Genomic DNA, 20,510 nt, shown 5'->3' with positions numbered 1-20,510 from the left:
CGATTCCGACCACCGTAGCTCCTGTAGCGCACACACACACTCTCTCACTCTCTCGCAGTCTCCCAACGACACAGAAGATCAGATTATTAGAAGTCTCCTTACAAAGCTTTAGGTTTTGGCTTATATACTAAGCCTTAGAGAACCTAATGTCCGACCAAAATGACCTGATTTTTCCCTAGGCTTCTTTAGAGCTTAATTACAACACTATGAGCTGGCTTCGCTCATCCAACAAGCATCTGTGACCAAAATACAATTGTCGACTCCAAATATGAAGTTCCCGCAAACATTACAAAAGTGGCCGTAATGGCTCAAAATAATAATAACGGGATATCCGATGATGTCCATGAGCTTGTATCTTCACATTACAGCATCCATCTTCGTCTTCATCACTTCATCAACATCTTTATTTGGAATCTTTAGAGAATATTTGAGAAATCTTCATGGAATCTTTGTGGAAGCGTTGTTGAAAGGTTGACATGTCAACATTGTGCCAATCGTTATGTGATGATGGGTCCCCTTTGTCGGTGGTCTACTTCCTCCCAAGCTCAACAACCTGCAGATGCCCGTAGAGCAGATGTACAGTGGAGATGAATTTTTCAATTGCACGTAACTGCACCATCGTGTGACCATAGGCAAGGAGCAATTACCCATCGGGGATAGCTATGCCTCATGTGATCACAGCCTTATGAAATAGAAGAAGTGGGTATGGGCACACTTGACTTGATTTAAGGGCCCTCGAAAGGCGTCTTTAGAGGGTCTATGGGAAAGTACTCTTAGCAGCGCTGGAAAATGTGCAAAATATTCTTCGATCGGCACCCACGCGGGGATAAAGCTTCGGTCCCTTCCTGAGCCTCACCCAGTCATGGGGGAGAATCGAATACACATGATAGTGGTCCTGCCGTTTGCGCAGCAGGGCCACATCAACCCTATGATGTAGCTAAGCAGGAAGCTGGCCAGCAGGGGTGTAGAGGTAACGTTTGTGGTGTTCGAGAACACGGCATGTAAAGTCGAGGGAGGGGCTCTTCCAAATCTGAAGGTGATAGGGGTGCCTGACAACTTGCCTCCCGAGCGCTCCCAAGGCTCCGGCTTCAGGGACTCTGTGGATTCTATGATCAACATGGAGGCCTCCTTCGTCGACCTTCTCCGGCGTCTGCACGATCAGGTGTCCGCCCTCGTCTATGATGCCTTCATGACTTGGGCGCCCACCATCGCCCACTCTCTCTCTATCCCCTGCGTCTGCTTTCTCACCAACAACACCAACGTGGGCGCCCTTTTTTACCATGTTCCATCCCTCATCCGTGCAGGGGTGTTTGTAAAAGTAACGTATTACTTTATTAAGTGTGGACTTCTTTCCACCTACCTCTATACCCAAAGTCTTCCACCTATGTAACTCTCAACATGTGTCTATTCCCACCAACCTATAATTCACATGTGATAAATAATCCTCACTCCCTCTACTTGTATATAAATCCCACTAGCTGCCCTCATTTGCAACAAGGTCTTCACTCTCCATTCAAGTGCAATCTATTGTCATTGCTCTATTTCTATCTTGCACTCTCTTATGTCTTGACATTAGCATATTAATTAATAGTGATATTAATCACATTTAAGTTAATCTCTAAGTTCTCACATGGTATCAGAGCGATAGAGCTTAAGATTAATTTTTCTAATTAGCGCTAAGAGTATTCCATCTCTCTAGCCCACACTCGAAGCCTCACTCTCCATTCTTTTCAAGGAATCCGGAACCTTGAAAGATGGCCGAGTTAGCTTCTTCATCTTCCGCATCCACCTACAAGCCCCACTACATTATTGACAAGCTTAACGGCACTAACTACCAAGTGTGGAAGATTCGGATGGAACTCTACCTCACGCAGCTGCGACTTTGGGATGTCACATCAGGAGTCGAAGAGCAACTTGACCATCCCGAAGATCCCGAAGACAAAGATTCAACATACTTCATCGACACCTATAATACTTGGCATAGAAGAAACAATAGTGCCAAGATGGAGCTCATTCTCCATTGCCAAGATCGGCAAGTCCAAATGGTGAAAAAGCTAACTACTGCTAGCGCTATTTGGAAGTTCTTCAAGAAGAACTATGAGCACACTGACCTCGTCTACCAAGTTTCCCTGATCAAGAAATTGGTAAACACTACCATGCAAGAGGGTCAGTCATCCTCCAAGTTTTTGGAGACGTGGCAAATACTTCTAGATGAAGTACTTATCTCAGGGATTTCCATCCCTGAAGAGCTTCAAAGTATGCTCTTATTGGCTTCTCTACCTGCATCATGGAGAGCCTTTATCACTACACAAGCCATCACGGCTAACTTGCAGCTACAAAATCTTGTAGCCAAGATCCATCAGGAGGAAACGCTTCGCGACCACACTAGCAGCTCGCAGAAGTCCACAACACTTGTCACTATGACAAGAAACTCACGCCCTTCCAACGGCAAGAAGCCTCAACATTCGGGCCCTCCTCGACAACACAATAATTCTGGAAGAAAGTCGCAATTTCAAAGCCACCACAATCACCAAAATTCAAAGCAATTCGCCAACTGTCATCGCTTTGGACACCTCACAAAGGACTGCCGGCAACCACGCAATAAAGGTAATTGTCCTATCTCTCACCCTAACCTATATCCTTCTTACCCTCAAGGGGGGACACACCATGGCCAACCATCTCCTTTTATTTATGGTCAAGCTCATTATGCTGACATATCTACTTATGATAGCCCATCTTATCCTTTGCAACTATATGACACCACTATAGCTACTTCATATCCCAATATCTGGCTACTTGATACGGGTGCCACCCATCATATGACATATCACCTACATTGGCTATCCAACATCACTTATCTAGAACACCCTCTAGAAGTATGCCTCGGTGATAACAACATCCAGCTCGCCAAAGCCTATGGAGATGCTGTCATTAACCTACCTAATGGCCTACATACCACTATTTCTCACGTATATTATGTCCTTGGTCTCAAGAAAAATCTCATCTCTGTCAGCGAGCTAACCGACAACGGCATCATCATCAAATTCATGCGAGAAGGCTGCCACATTTCGGCACTAAACAAAGATGGTCAGTATGTCACACTTTTGGTCCCCAAAACTGGGCGTCTTTATCCATTGGGTGACTCATCGCCTGCACATGCATCTACATCATCCATAAAAACATAAGAAAACACACTCAAATGAAATTATAGGCTAGCACATATTTCTCAACATGTTTTGCACCAACTCACTCATCGCCAACTTGCACTAGGTCTTCCCAAGCACCTCACTCACATCACACTTTGTGAGGGATGCATTCTTGCTACAGCACATCATGTCCCATTCCCCACTTCATCATCACGAGCCACTGCATCTCTCGACCTCATCCACTCAGATGTTTGTGGCCCATTGCCCGTCAACTCCCTCATTGGCAATAAGTATATGCTTACTTTTATAGATGATTTCTCAAAATACACAACTACTTACTATATGGCTGAGAAATCCTCAACCTTCTCTCATTTTTGCACATTCAAGGCATTAGTTGAGACTAAACATGGTTGCCACATTAAAACTCTCCGCACAGATCATGGTGGGGAATACACTTCTCATGCATTCAAAGATCTATGTCTTTCTGCTGCCCGGGGGATTCACTCTATATACAAAACGGGACGCCACCTGCGAGCAGACAACTTTGATAAAACCCCTATATACGACTCATATTAGGGAATATGACCCCCCTTTCTACGCTTATATGAGAATCAATAAAGAAAACTATCATACCCCTATCTTACATATAAAATTTAGGTCTCACATGATCTAACTGAGTAAAGCTAGTAAAAGAGTGTGTAACATAGTGACTGGCAACATACTAAGGAACCACTTTTGTTGATAACTAGATGTACCCTCAATGTGTCTTAGTTTGACTTTCAAATTATGTGCCCGATCAACCTACACTCTGGCTACTTGTCCAATTTTGACCCATCCAAAGTTGGTATAAATCAACCCTTGACCTGCTCCAAATGAGCCCTTATCTATGACCGGCTTGATGCAAAATTTATTGTGTGACCTGATAAAAAACTTTCCCATAATTCATCCAAGTTCTAGTGTACACCGGGACCAATCGTTATAAGTAATCAACCCGGGTCAGTCCCCCCCCCCCCCCCCTTTTAGTATGATACCCCCCTCCCTTATCTTTAAGCTTGGGAGAGAAATTATTGGGGGCCTGCCCCTAACTTATACGCTTATGTAACTTGTAAAAAAAACCCCCTCCCCTGCACTTACATGGTGCAGTAAATTTTTCATGGTGAATCCCTCGGGTTCTGCTGGTATTCGACATGAATTCTCCATTACTGACCACCCACAACAAAACGGTCATACCGAGCGCAAGAATCGCACGCTATTTGAAGCTGCTCGTGCCATGCTTCTCCAAGCTAGCCTCCCAGACACCTATTGGGAAGAAGTTACCCGCCACTGCATGCTACATTCAAAACCGCATTCCATCCACCTGCAATCCTACTACTACATTCTACACCCTCTGGCACGGTCACCAACCTCATCTTGGCCACCTTCACATCTTTGGAAGCATTGCATATCCACTTGTGACGCAACCTTTATCAAAACTATCACCACGTGCTCAACACACAACTTTTGTCGGCTATGGTGATCGCTTTGGCATCAAGTCATACCGCCTCTATATCCCAGACCATCACAAGTTCATCTTTGCCCGCACCGTCGTCTTTGATGAAGAATTCATCATCTCAGGAAAATCTTCTTCACCATTGCACCCTACATTCTCATCACTAGTCCACTCTTCTCATCAATCTTTGTTGACGGCCTCACCCACACACACACCCATGCAAATTTCCCACCCTTCTATGCACAATCTTGAGTCTCCCTTCACCATCCAAAGACCTTTCCTCATCGCCCATCCACCTCCTCGTGTCTCGCATTCTCATGCACAGCCAATCGTCAACACTCCTGCACCACCTCTTGCACCCATCTCCTCACAGTTGACACCATCACCAACACCGTCCATCCCGACTGCCGCTACTTCTATCACACCATAGACACTCGGTGCTCCACCTCGTGAGCTCCCATCACCTTCGCTACCGGTCTCACCTTCACAATTGCCATCTTTTTTCCACAACTCCCACGAAACCTTGCCATTTACTCCCATCCTAGCAGATGTCGACGAAGTCGAGCCTCATAGATCTACTTCTGCCACCTTGCCATCGAAACACACTTCGGCTATACACTTGGACCAAGCCGCCTCTAGCTTGCATGGTCGCACCCGCTCTCTTTGTGATATCTATGAAGCCACCAATTTCTCTGCTGTCCTCAGTGATGAAATGATTTTTGAACATCCACCAGAGCCTCTTGAAGATGCCCTTCCCCTCTCTGTTCTTGATGCCCTCGCTTCTAGCGAGAGCAAGGAGTGGCATGCCGCCATATTGGATGAACTCCAAGCCCTCAAAGAAGCTAACACTTGGGAGCTTGTGCCACCTCCTAAGAATCATAACTTGTCTCTTGTAAATGGCTATTAAAGAAGAAATACCACCCCAACGGCTCAGTTGATCGCTACAAGGCACGCCTTGTCGCTCGCGGCTTCACTCAACAACAAGGTGTGGATTACTTCGACACCTATTCGCTAGTACTGGGTATGACTGCATTTCGGCTTCTTATTGCACTTGCTGCTAAGTTTAATCTTCTTTTACATCATCTTGATATAAAAACTGCCTTCTTACATGGCTTGCTCCAAGAGCTCATCTATATGCTACAACCTCCTCATTTTGAAGACCCTCACCACCGTGATTATGTATGTAAATTGCATAAGCCCATTTATGGCTTAAAAGAGTTTGCACGAGAGTGGTACATCTGCATGCAACAGTACTTGCTCAAATGTGGCTGGGGACGTCTTATGGCAGACTACAATATCTACATATGGAAGACCTCTAAAGGCATGGCTATCTTAGGCCTCTTTGTGGATGACATTCCTCTTCTTGGCACATCAGAGTACATGCTTCTGCAAGAAATTGACTGCATCTCTCACGCCTCATATTGTAATTTTAGTTTGATTCCTACTGGATGAACTTCTCATTGAGGGGGGATAGCGTGTATCTACGATATGTCTACTTCACAAAGCTCTTTGTTCGTCAATTCCAATGCGTTACAACGAGAAGTCCACCCTTTAGGGGGGATGTAAAAGTAACCTATTACTTTATTAAGAGTGGACTTCTTTCCACCTACCTCTATACCCAAAGTCTTTACACCTAATTCCCACATGGACCCCTTCCACCTATGTAAGTCTCAACATGTGTCTATTCCCACCAACCTATAATTCACATGTGATGGATAATCCTCACTCCCTCAACTTGTATATAAATCTCACTAGCTACCCTCATTTGCAACAAGGTCTTCACTCTCCATTCAAGTGCAATCTATTGTCATTGCTCTATTTCTATCTTGCACTCTCTTATGTCTTGACATTAGCATATTAATTAATAGTGATATTAATCACATTTAAGTTAATCTCTAAGTTCTCACAGTGTTACCCTTTCGCAAAAGTTCGCTTCTCTCTCTCTCTCTTTCTCTCTCTCATACATACACACGCATCTGTATCTAGATTCAATGGATATGGAGATTAGGACCCTCTCTCTCTCTCTCTCTCTCTCTCTCTCTCTCTCTCTCTCTCTCTCTCTCTTTCTCTCTCTCTCTCTCTCTCTCTCTCTCTCTCGCTCTCTCTCTCTCTCTCATATAACCCCCTTTTGCAGATGGTGACAATGATACTCCGCTGTCGCAGCACTCCGTGAAGGGCATAGCCGGCGCACCAGAGTTGTTACCAGAAGAGTTCCCCATGTCTTTTACCTTCATTGCTACACATTTCCACTTCATATTTGCGTCAAACATTGTCGAGAAGCTCCATGATGCGTTTGCTCTCATCATTAATCCCTTTGAAGAGCTCGAGTCATATGCCATAGCTGCATTGAGATTCCACAAGCCAGTGTTCGCGGTTGGCCCTCTCGTCCTGCTCAGCTCGTGCGGCCGCCCATCTCGCTTGGATGTTAATTACTGGCCAGTTGAGGATGACCATTGTTTGCAATGGCTGGACTCCCACCCTCCCTCCAGTGTCATCTATGTCTCCTTTGGTAGTGTTGCCTCCCTTTCTCTCCTCCATTTTCAAGAGGTTGCACTAGGCTTGGAGGCCAGTGAACAACCCTTTCTGTGGGTTGTCCGTCTAAACTCTGTCGTCGATGCCCCGCTTGAAAGTGCTCTTCCAAATGGCTTTAGATAGAGGACAAAAGACAGGGGCTTGATCATCACTTGGTCATCTCCAAATACTCACACACCCCTCCATAGTTGGTTTCTTCACGCATGGCGGTTGGAACTCCTTTCTTGAGAACATGGCGCTGGGTAGTGTGCCGATGATATGCTGGCCTCATGTCGCAGAACGCCTCAATCGTCGTCTCATGGCGGAACATTGGAACATTGGCATGGGGTTGCAACACAGTGCAGATGGCAGCGTTGCCAAAGAAGAGATTGCTAGAGTGGTTGGTGACTTGTTCCATGGCAAAAAAGCTGGCATGGATTTGCGGAATGCTTCAACGAAGGTGGGTGACATGGCCAAAGCAGTTGTTGTTGAGGCTCTGTATAATCTTCTGTGTTCTTGACTCTGGAATAGTGTAAAGATATAGTGTCTATTCTTTGGAATAGGTGCACGCTATTGCTCACGTCCATGTCACCCACTGCCCTTGTCTGGCCATTTTCCTTTCCTTGTTAAACAAGGTGAGGAGGCACGAAGGCCTGCTAAGGTAAGGGGAGATGATGGATAGTAAGGTTAAATATGTGTCGGCAATCACATAGAATTTTTATTGTGTTTTAATATAAAATTATATTATCCATTCGGGGTACCAACTGTTTAAAAATGATAATTTCTTTTAATTATCTTACAAAGATTCTTTAATTTAGACTTTTTTATTGTTAGTGTTGCCAACGACGACCGTAGCTCGCTCTCTCTCTCTCTCTCTCACACACACACACACACACACACACACACACACACACACACACACACATCATGTCATGCCTCAAAGCGTGTGTCACAAGAAACTTTTAGTGTATTCCCATTTGTGGAAAGGAAGCTTTTTCACAACTTCTATCCCACTATTGACCGGGAAACATGAAGGGAAAAATGGTTTAGATTGCAACTCAAACAAGGGAATTTTTTCACTCATGGGAAAGTTTTACCCATGTTCCACTTTGTTAAGGGAAAAGAGACAAACTTTTCCCAATGGGAAAAATGCAGGGAACATTGAGTTCTCCAAGTGGGAAAAAGGACACCCATGAGTTTTCCCACGAGGGAAAAAATTGTCCAAGTGGGAAAAATGACACTTCAAAAAAAAAAGAGCAAAACTCACAATTGTGAGTGGATTATATTGAGTAGCCCAAAAAATTACAAGGTTTTGTCATGCTCATGTTAAGCCATGACAACATCCAGGGATTATAATTACAACGGCTATCAGGGTAGCCACTCCTACCACCCCGCCTCTACATCCTTGATACACAAGGTCCATACTCTTGTCATTCTGAGATCTTTTGTTTACCGATGGCCAAGGTTTGTCCCCATCCTAGGCATTCCATCTGCTGACAAAAAGGCACAAGTAGTCCTAGACTAATCCTCCAAATGATGTTTGCGCCCGAGTGCCTATATTAGCACTTTGCTTTCTTGTATAATTTCTGCGAAGCTTGCCACCTCAAATCCTACTTCAAAAACACGGAGGTTCCTTGTCTGCCATACATTATGAAAGAAGAAGTATCTGACGATCTGAGTTGGTGCTAACGAGGAGTGCAGGACACCCATGAGTTTTACCACAAGGGATAAAATTGGCTCCACTTTTTCCACCTTAGAAATGTGGAGGATAAGTTTCCTTATCGGAAATGAAACTTTATTTAGTCAAAGATTCCTTGGAATTTTATTGCCTCCAATCCACCCTTTGTGCAGCTTACCAACATACTCCCTGATCCCCCCCCCCCCCCCCCCCCCCACCTCTCTGGATCGCTTCTCTCCCCTGCAAGACCCTTCCTTGAGTCTCAACATAAATACAAGATGCACAGAGAGATAGCAGCAGTGGGAGAAAAAGAGAGACGATTTGGTCTATTGACTACAAAAGAAACATTGGCCTGCATAGCTCCTGCACTCATGGAATGTGTGCTCTTGTGGTATATATTGTGTACTTTCCCTCCCTTGCTCATAGCCACCAAGATTTTTCATACTTCCTATGCGCCCGTCCCTATTTAAGTTGAGTGCCCGAGCTAAAGTTGTATTGGCTAGCTCTACATACCACACAATGTCCATGGTTGAAAGCAAGAGCCTTAGTGCTATCAAGCTACTTCCCATAGCAGCTACTACCAAGCCTATCTTCCAACGATATATATGAATAGTTATGGTACTACACTCCAAGACTCATGCACAGAGTGCACATCATACATACATTGCCTTAGTGAGGCGGCACACAAAGGTGGCTCTTTGCCTTTGCCTTGAAGATTGCCGCCTCTGCCACTGCACACAAAAAACATAGACAAAGGAGGCACATACCCACTACCACCGTCACAAAAAGTGACACGGAGCAAAATATGTGCATGGAGGAGACATATGCCCACTGGCACCAGCCCAAGAGATTGAGTGAGGAAAGAATTTGGTTTAAATTCCCCATATTTATGCATTTTTTAGAAAGTATACAAACATGTGGAAGTTCACATATTAGAATTCACTTAATTCCTACATTAAAGGTGGTTCATTTTCCTATTCATTACTAGAGGGTAGAAAACTTATCGTGCCTCTAGTTCTTATAGACCCTTGCACTAATTTGAAATATAGCACTTAAGAATACGCAAGGATTGCTTGTGCCAAAGGCTTATCATTTTCTTGTCTAGAAAGTTCCTTTGGCCTTTGTGTAATCAATGTTTGTTTTTGTTTTTGCCTATAGCTATAATTTTTTTCTTCTAAAAAAAGAGGTTGATGGCAAGCTTACAAACATAATCTACGATGAAACTAGAGACTTATATAATGACCCAATTGTTTGTGCTTGAAAGGAAAACATTATGTACTTAGTGAAGATGAAAAGTTTATTCCAAATTTCTTGAAGTCACAATTGGCCATTGACAACAAGGTTAAAATGAACAACGGCTCAAATGAGAGAGAGAGAGAGAGAGAGAGAGAGAGAGAGAGAGATTTCCTTTCTAAGTCCTCTCTTAATTATCCCTCCCCAAGGACCCTCCACTGTTAAATTATCAAAAAGGCCATGGCACAAGCTACCAATTACCAAGAACTATACTTGCAACCGAGGGTGTAGAAGTGAGACCAAGATTGTCATCATGAAAATGCACGGACCTAGATATGCTTCTTAAAATGCTTGTATGCAAAAGACCTATGTCTTCAAAAAGAAACCTAAAGACTATATGATCGAAGATAATTTAATCATTACTATGAGACATAATTAGGTCACACTTGACAAACATATTTATTTATGCAAGATGCAAATGTTATTATCAATCTTCATAGAGGGAAATGGTTTATCCTTTCAATGTTATTATCAATCTTCATAGAGGGAAATGGTTTATCCTTTTTTTACTTGAACTGGCATAACATGAGTCCTAAACAAGAGCCAATGGCATGTAAGTCTATGATACTATGCATGAATAGTTGGCATGAAAAGATTAGAAAATTTTTGGTGCGGACTTAGGAAACCAAACAACACTTACACTTTTTACGTTTTAAAACTAAGTTTATACTCACTTTGTTTGTGAATATTTGGAAAAGAGATATCATGCTTAAGTTAGAGGGCATATTATATAAGAATGCAATGTGCTTGAAATATTGAGCAAAGGGTATGTCTAACAAACCAAAAGTACATCACCTTTGAACCTAAACTACAATGGATAGAAAAAGAAGCAACTTAACAAGATCAAGACAATTGTCCCGTTTCTTTCATATGCAATGAGAAGAACCACTATACCGAATCCAAGCTACGTAGTATTGCAAAAGAACAGATTGATCCATGTTCACGGGGAAATCTTTGAAGAAAGACTTGTTAGATCTACGCGCCTCTTGGACGGCTTTTCATAAATTTCCAAAAATCTCATCCATGTCATGTTGACCCATCTCCTTCATTGCAATCGTGATCAATTCTTTATTTTTCATCTCCTTTGTGGTTGCCAATAACTATAAATAACCAAAAAGTTTAGAAGAGAGAAAAAATTCATGATCTTGCAAACCTCTCATGGATAAGAAATCATATGAACCTACATTTATACCTTGCTCAAAGTGCAAGTGTCGTTATTACTCTTCTTAATTGTCTTTTCTGCAAGTGAACTCATGTGGCTTTGATCAACCTATTCATGTAGAACATTTGAAAGTTTGATAAAACAAGAAGAAATACCATATCAATCATAAGCACGTACTAGAACTTAAAATGTGCTTACATTCTCCATTAACATATCCTTGAACCTAGAAGGAGTCTTTAAAGGCCTAGAGAACCTTGTTGTAGGTAATTTCTTTTCAAAATTATGTAAGAATAGTTAGCACATTCAATACTCTTTTGAGTAGAGTGGCCTACAACATTATTGTCTATTTTTTCATAAACAAATATATGTAAAGCATAAGGTAAAGCCCGCACCCCACGTACCTTGCGACTAGTGAAATGGTTGTTTGTTAGGTCATCAAAGATCTACAAATTAACAAATAAAGGAGCAAGTAAAAATGTGATACATAGAGATAATAACAAACTTAAACCATTTTGCATAAGCTTTGAAATGAGTGGATAAAATATACCTTTCTCTTTTTAGAGGCATTTTGATTTGTAGAGCCATGCCCATCAAATGCCTAAAAAAGAGATGCAAAAGCATTTAGCCTAAGAGCTCATAAGATGTGATATCTTTCTCTTAGATTCACCTAAAATATCCTAATTCTCAAAATCATTCTTAGATATACCTATACCTTGTCTCAAATTAAAGAACATACCATCATCTTGTTGATACTTGAAAACTTTATTTTCTTTTCCCTTTGATAAGAATATTCACAAGGCTATAGCACATGGAGGATCCACAATTTCAAACAATGGAGTGGTAATGTATCCCATAAAGCATCACAATTCCAAAAGCAATGACGAAACAATGACACTTTTCTTCATATCCTTGTGTTTGCATTCTCTAACCCCAACACAATTTTGTCCTCGTAGTCCATTATGACATGGGTGGAAGTAGTTTCATCCAATCTTGCCTCATGCTACACATTTGCCAAGAAAATATTTTCAATTAGAAGAGCTTATTAGGTATGTTAAAGCTTTTAGATTTAATACTTAATACAAGTAATTTGGAATTTGACACTCATCACATAACTTGGCTTTTTCACCTTTGCATTTGTGACTTCTTCCACTCCAACAACAACTCTATTGTACTTTGTTGCCATTAATGGGCCTTTTTTCACCTCATCCAATGTGGCTTCTACCACCTCAAGGATAGTTCCATTGTGTAAAGGGATGCTGCAGAAGCTAGTTTGAAGCCCCTTGTCCTAAAAATTGGTAATTAGATCAACTCAAAAACCCACCATCAAAGAAAATGGGTCATTCAAACTAAGATTACCATTGAAGTTCATACTAATGGATTTAGACCTCCCAACCCCATGAGCATGTCATTTTTGGGAGGATTGAGTTCATAGGTGCACATCAAAGTTTCACACATGTAGTCACCATGAGTCTTTTCCTACATCATAACAAAAGACAACATGTAGAAGTTAGTGTCATGCTTAAACTAAGAGTGATGTAGCTAACAATGTTTAAATGTGGCCCACCTCTTGTTTTGATCCTCGTGTCTCAAGCATGACCATGTCATCCTCCATTTCCATGTCATCGCAATCAATGTCTATGCAAAGACTTTTTCTAATTTCTCCATTCTATTTTACACCGTGTTAATATGACCATTATAAAAAAAAACAAAGTAATCCCATGAACATATTTTGTACTCTAGCCATCCTTATAGTGTTATAACTATCATGGTAAATAGTCTATTGTTGTGCTATGATGCTACAATCCTCAAGCTTTGTACCAAGTGTTCATGTGAAAAGCAAGGAGAGGGAGAGAGAGAGAGAGAGAGAGAGAGAGAGAGAGAGAGAGAGAGAGAGAGAGAGATCATACACACAAGATAGCTATGACATTGTGAAAGACAAAAGTGAACAAAAAAAGATATTCATGTCTACAAATGCACATAATGTGTATCATACCATTGTATTAACACTCCCATTCGGTGGCTCAGGAATGTAGTAATCCTCCACAAAAGTCTCCATAAAAGGTTGTTCTCCATCTTCATTTACATGATTATCATTTGATGATAAGCTTGTGGGATTGACATAGGCGGGGTCCTTTGGCTAAACAAGTGTCACTACAACAAAAAAGGGGACCTTCGACGCAGGTTTTGACGCATCCTGTTAAAAAGCCCGTCGATATACGCGTCCCTACAGAACCGTCGATATACGAGTCGAAAGGTAATATTATCGACGCATATTTCGACGGGCTTAGCGACGCATATAGCTACGAACATAACAGAAATTGTTTTTCTTGGGTAGAGGACAGGCAGCCTGGCCTGTGCCCAGTGAAAAGATGGACACAACCACAGCCAGACTGCCTGTCCTCTGCCCAAGAAAGCGAGCAGCACCAAAATCAACCGTGCTTTGGCAGAGTTCCCTTCGTTTTTACATAAACGTTTCAAAAAAAACCATATCATGTATATGCCTCCTACATGCTATCCATGTAGGATCTCACATGAGATTTAAGTCCAATGAAAAAAATGAAATGAATTTTGTGCAAAACCATAACCGTACTAACTTAAAATCATAACCATAACAAACTTAATTTGTGAAAAACCATAACCAAATTAAAACCATAACCGTCCATAATCACTTTGATCAAAACCATAATGTAGATAACCATAACCATAAACAAAATTAACAATAACCATAAGCATAACCAGAAAGTTAAACATAACCATAAACAAAAGAAGAACCATAACCATGTCTATACAAGAATAGGAGAAATAACCATGTCTATACAATGACAATGACAATAACCATAACCATAAGGAAAACAATAATTGTCTGAACAATAACCATAACCATATATGTCTATACAAAAAAGAGACACAGAAGCGTGTCTGTGTCTCACAAAGCATATATATGAAATCCACTGATGACTAGGCGTCACAACCTGCACATAGGACAAGTCACAAAATTAGTATTGATATTACTTCACATGTATTTATTTAATTAAATCAACTCACACATATTAACGTCTCACCTTTAGCGATCAGCGAGACTCTAAGGCCTCCCAGTCTATAGGCTCTCCTGAAGCATCAAGATCATTCAATACTTCATAGATACCTCTGCGATATCCATCTGTCTCCTCCTGGCGTATCGGGGCTCGATGCATCACAAGATTCTGCGTTTATACAAAAATCAAAGTAATAAGAATACATGATTCATCACGTATTAAAAAACGCCATAGCTAGGATTGGTTGGAAATTCACAAACTCATAGCGAAAGGTGTCGAAGCCTCCATTGCCAAGATGAGATGTCCCCCTCATCATCTGTCGTATCTACGCGGCCTGACGCTGTTGTCTGAACAGCGTGTCCGCTATCCACTCATCCTCCCTGATCTACTGCCACGTCTCGTGTGGGATGCCCGAAGGCTTCAGCGAGCCGGTCTTGAAAGCTTGCCGAGCTGCATCTCGTCGATGTTTCACGGTGTCCCGTGCAACACCCTTGATCCACCTCCTGGGAACAGCCTTTGAACTCGGAGCAGGCTAGTACTCTCTCATGATGGTCTCCACAATATCACTGACTTTGTCCTCATCTTGCTCAAGCCAAGGTGTCAGAATGCTGGTCAAAAACTGCAGCTCCGCGAGCTGGCGAATCCGCTGTCTCATCTCAGTCCCAACTCTATCCATGTCAACAGAACCATTTGCCCATACAATATAGAGCTTGGAGGCACTAGGATCGTGTGCCCCCTAAGGTGTCCGAGGTGTGCCAAGAGGTGTGTCGAGAGGTGTGTCTGGGTAGGTTGGGGGTTGTGAGCGAGGAGGGGTCGAAGCATCTGTGGACCCTCCTTCACAATAACCACCACCTCCACCCGACGATCGCCGAGATCGGCGAGTGCACCTGTGCTGCGGAGATGAGGACGTACCAGCCTCTGCCGCACCCCTAGGTGTCGAAGAGGCCGTGATGGGAGACCTCGCAGCCGTCGTACCCGTAGGCGTCCCCCTCCCTCCCCCCCCTCCATAGGTGTCCCTCCCCCCATAGGCGTCCCCCCCATAGGCGTCGGAACCTCGGGTGTGAAGCCCGGAGGCATAGTACCTGTGCCTCTGGCTACCCAGTACTGAGAAGCCTCTGCCATCTGATTGGGCGTCATCCATGTGACAAAGCCCATAAATGCATCTGCACTCATAGAAGCGGGATCTGGAAACTGGTCTGCCATACTAAAGTCCTGCATAAGATCTTGCACCGTATCATCGTCTATCTCTAATTGCAGACATAACTCTGTCCCAACTCGTTCTGACAGATTGTCTTCATCCATTGCATCTTCATCTACAAGTGTCAATTCTGCCTCATATGTATCATCCCTCGTATATCTGTCAGCTTCCTCTGCCATACCTTCGTCCATCTCATCTAATGTCACAGCAGTATGGATGTCGTCTAACCGACTCCACGCCGTCGTCTTCTGTCTGTAAGCCCTTTTCTGCTTCCATCCTTGGCTCTATATTGGTCGGACCTTCACGCATAATCCTTTTTATCTCTCTCCCAGATGCAGGTGCTATGTCACGAAAATCAATGTTCGTTCCGTAGGAGTCGTATCGTAGATTCCGTACGGTTTCTCTAGCAAACTCTCTGTACTTGTGCACATGCTCATTACATATCCTATGCTTGCGCAAGATTTGATACTTGTAGAGCGTACACGAGCATGCAATCTTTTCCTCCATGTTAGTTGATGACATTGCCATCTATAATGATTATGAATGTTGTTTTAATATATATACTCCTCACACAATGCATGTAGTGGGCAAAACCCCTTTGCCTCTTTTAGTTCCATAGTTTCTTCTAGAGGGAGAGAGAGAGAGAGATAGAGAGAGTTTCTGTCCTTTTCACACAATTGGTCAGCCAACCTAACTCTTTCTCTATCTACTATCTATCTCTCTCTCTACCTCTGTAGCTATCTCTAGTTAATTCTCTCTCTCTCTCTCTCTCTCTCTCTCTCTCTCTCTCTCTCTCTCTCTCTCTCTCTCTCTATATATATATATATATATATATATATATATATATCACTCTCTATGTCTTTATTTCTCTCTCTGTGTCTACGTACCGTATCTCTCGTTGTTTCTCTCTCGATCTCGCTCTCGCTCTCGCTATCTCCCTCTCTCTCTCTCTCTCACTATCTCTCTTTCTCTCTCTATTTCCCTATCTCTCTCTGTCTCGCTCTCCACTTTCCTATCTCTCTCTCTCTCTCTCTCTCTCTCTCTATATATATAATATATATATATATATATATATATATATATATCACTCTCTATGTCTTTATTTCTCTCTATGTGTCTACGTACCGTATCTCTCGTTGTTTCTCTCTCGATCTCGCTCTCGCTATCTCTCTTTCTCTCTCTATTTCCCTATCTCTCTCTGTCTCGCTCTCCACTTTCCTATCTCTCTCTCTCTCTCTCTCTCTCTCTCTCTCTCTCTCTCTCTCTCTCTCTATATATATATATATATATATATATCACTCTCTTTCTCTCTCTCTCTCTCTCTCTCTCTATTTCCTATCTCTTTCTCTCTCTATTTTCCTATCTCTCTCTCTCTCTCTCTCTCTCTCTCTCTCTCTCTCTCTCTCTCTCTCTCTCTCTCTCTCTCTACTTCCCTATCTCTCTACTGATCGAACGAGCGACTGAGCTAGGGAGATCCAGACGCCCACGACTGTGGAGGCCAGACTACATAACATCGACAGAGGCTGCATCAGAGGATCCAGGTCACTTTGGCTCGACATGCACAACGCCCGGTCAGACTATTGACCATGGAGGAGATTGATGATAAATGCTGGATCTCTTATGATCTACCTATCCCAGCTAGCTGTTTTAGCTGCTTAGTCCACACCAGCAGTTTATGATTCCATAATATTTTATTTTGTCATCTTGTTATTCTGACTTTGTATCAGATCCACCACATTGTAACTTTTTGGTCTCATAGGTCACTTTGGCCTTTTGAAGACGTTAATATAACATTTCGTTTCATTTCTCTCTTTAATTTCTCTTTCTTTAATTTTAATTTCCTACGCATACATTAATTCTCTCTCTCTCTATAGATTTAATTTCCTACGCATACATTTCTCTCTCTCTCTCTCTTTAATTTCCTACACGCACACACACTTCTCTCTCTCTCTCTCTCTCTCTCTCTCTCTCTCTCTCTCTCTCTCTCTTTCCTTCCTACACACACACACACCGCTCTGTCTCTCTCTTTCCTACACACACACACACACACACACGGCCCTCTCTCTCTCTCTCTCTCTCTCTCTCTCTCTTTTCTACACACACACCGCCCTCTCTCTCTTTCCTACACACACACACCGCTCTCTCTCTCTCTCTCTCTCTCTCTCTCTCTCTCTCTCTCTCTCTTTCCTACACACACACACACGATGTAGAGAGAGAGAGAGAGAGAGGGGTTTGGGGAAGGGGGGGGGGGAAGAGTTCCATAATACCTGCACAACAGGTTTCGTCCAAGATCTGAGCGCGCGCATTGAAGGGGAAAATGGCCCCTGCGCGCGGGTTCCCCTTTTTTCTCCCAATTTTTTAGCGTCGAAATGTGTGTCGATATACGCGTGGAAAAGTATGCCTTGCCACGCATATTTCCACGCGCATATCGACGGCTATTTCGATGCGTATATCGACGGGATAAAAGAACGTCAATATCCACGTGGAAAGGTACGAGCGTGTGCGTCGATAACTTTGGGTTATGTTGTAGTGTGTCAAGTTAATAAACTAGAAAATAGTATGGCCATGGTAATATTCATTGCATTTATACGTGATTAATGAATGATTCTTCAAAAGGACATCTCTCACCGCAAGCTTGTGCATCACCATGCTTAATGTTTGAGGAACTCGTGAAGGTCTTTTGTTGACAGAACATGAAAGAAACATGACCAAAAGACAACTCACAAACTAAAAAATATTGGAAACACACACACACATACAACTCATAGAATTAAAAGAGATTCATAATGTATACCTTAGGAGGATCCTCCAAGTGAAGAGCACTCTTCATGAATTGGAGCATGGAGGTGCCCTTGAGTGCTTCCATGGAACAATCGTGTGAGGGATAGCACCGTTGTCTCCTTGTATCAATAGTAAGTGGGCTAAGCAAAGAGGGACTGCCCCCTATATTTGCCAATTGAGAATTCTTCTTCGGATTTCTTTGTGCATGTCTCCATTCTAGAACCTTGTCATACACGTCTTTGACTCTCCACTCGAGCTTTATATCTTTTGAAAACACTAGAGTTTTCAAGTCATGAATGTTTTCCTTGATGAATTCCATCAAATTCTTTGCGGTCAATAGATCTTTTCACAAATTAATTTGTGTGAATGCATCCTTCCCTAAATTCCCAAAACCTTCCTTGAACTACCCTCTAATTTTGTTCATTAAGGACATGCTTGCTCCATCCTACAAGCATGTGGCAGTGGGAGAAGCTTGTCATCCCAAGCTCTATCCAACCTTTCGATGGCATGTACGAGCGCTTTTCCATTCATGCCACTTGATGACACCGTTCGAGAGTATTCCCTTGTTGCACAAAACTCCTTGACAAAAGCTACTACTCTCCTATTATCCCACAATGCAATAGTTCCAATACACATTTAAAAAAATTTGCAAAGTATAAATGTTTACTGGCTCTTTAGTCTCTCTCTCTCTCTCTCTCTCTCTCTCTCTCTTTATATATATATATATATATATTGCTTCCGCTCCTACACATTTCTTGTCCATCAACGTCATCATGGTCTGGATGATGTGGTTGATCTACTTTGCAAGTCTTTTCTCTTTCCCGTCGTGTACGATCCTTGATTTCAGCTTTAAGAAAAACCAAAGCAAGGGTGCTAGTGTAGGGCAGGGAGTAGTGGCGTTCAAGAGCAAACTATGCAGGCAGTAGTGCGAGACATGAGGAGCAGTGCTCAGAGAGAGAGAGAGAGAGAGAGAGAGAGAGAGAGAGAGTAGTGTGCGCTCTTGAGAGAGAGAGGGAGGGCGTAATAGCCTGCTTAATGAAAATCATAACAGAGCTGCCCCAGAGTTACATCAGACCACGATATCTGCACACTAGCTCGGGGAGCTACTACAGGCCACGAGAGAGAGAGAGAGAGAGAGAGAGAGAGAGAGATCAGTTTTGGGGGCGAGACTTATACGTTTCCAAGTCAGTGGCTCAAACTCTGATAATTAGTGACTCGTTCTTTTCTCGGTAAGAGAGAGAGAGAGAGAGAGAGAGAGAGAGAGAGATCCTGCTTCATGAGCCATCTCTGCATGCGAGTCCCAACATCATCTGGTACGTGATGTGTAAAGGGAGGTGCCGACTTTCCTTCATTAATCGCGGTGCTTGGAGAGAGAGAGAGAGAGAGAGAGAGCTTTGGGGTCTGAGCCAAGGCCTTTGTCCAAGAGAAGGAACGCCAGGAACAAGGAGGCTATGCACAATGCGTAGGTACATAATATTCATGTCAGGGAGATTAGCAGCGCTGCAGCGGCCCGTGGAGGTCAAAGTATAGCATTAGCAATGGGCATCGTTCGAGCGTCACTTTCTTTTGCTGGTTGCCGAGCAAACCCGATGAGTGAGACGCATATCACAATGCCTGCCATGGAGTACAATAGGCGTGTAGTATAGGAATTTAAGGTTAATCTTGCGCGACCTCTAAATTTTCAAACTGAAAATTTTTCAAGTTGAAATGTGTAGCATGGCCCAGTTTTTGGGGAAAATCATTGGGAAAATACAACCATAGTGAATTCTGTTCCTTTATTTTTTCAAGATGAAATTCTAGGAATTAGGTTTTTTATTTTGGATTTTAACACCATTTTTGTTTGTTTTGGGGTAGAAATCCTCCTTTTCCCCTTGGCCTCGATCGGCATTTTGTTTTGAAAACGGCACAATATTAAGTTGAGATAGGTTTTTCCCGAACACTGGTAGCACCATTAATTGGAATCCAACAAGGTTCAGAAACAGTGTCGCATAAGGCCGAGGAGAGAGAGAGAGAGAGAGAGAGAGAGAGAGAGAGAGAGAAAGAGAGATGAAATGTATGTGACGTGAGCAAAGGGCCTAAAAGACCTATGAGATGTACATCATCATGATCATATGATCCATATATTGGCATGAAAAAAACTAAATAAAATACCAAACAACTAAACAAACAATGACGTCACACAAAGTCTCTCATAGCCCTATGTGCCGTTCTTCAATC

The 20,510-nt window shown here is 42.6% G+C and overlaps 1 protein-coding gene and 1 pseudogene across 1 annotated transcript; one reads left to right on the top strand and one right to left on the bottom strand.

Moving 5' to 3' along the window:
* Nucleotides 1-1,108: 1,108 nt before the first annotated feature.
* Nucleotides 1,109-7,312, top strand: LOC147447583 (UDP-glycosyltransferase 85A7-like; annotated as a pseudogene).
* Nucleotides 4,951-5,175, bottom strand: LOC147447584 (uncharacterized). Its single transcript, XM_086524363.1, has one exon. It carries the CDS (start codon nucleotides 5,173-5,175, stop codon nucleotides 4,951-4,953), a length of 225 nt encoding a protein of 74 aa, XP_086380489.1.
* Nucleotides 7,313-20,510: the final 13,198 nt, after the last annotated feature.

Source organism: Adiantum capillus-veneris, chromosome 11 (genome assembly GCF_014529385.1).
Source record: "Adiantum capillus-veneris isolate H3 chromosome 11, ASM1452938v2, whole genome shotgun sequence".
Taxonomy (NCBI): domain Eukaryota; kingdom Viridiplantae; phylum Streptophyta; class Polypodiopsida; order Polypodiales; family Pteridaceae; genus Adiantum; species Adiantum capillus-veneris.
The sequence above is the reverse complement of the archived record's forward strand: the minus strand, read 5'-3'. Positions and strand labels throughout refer to the sequence as shown.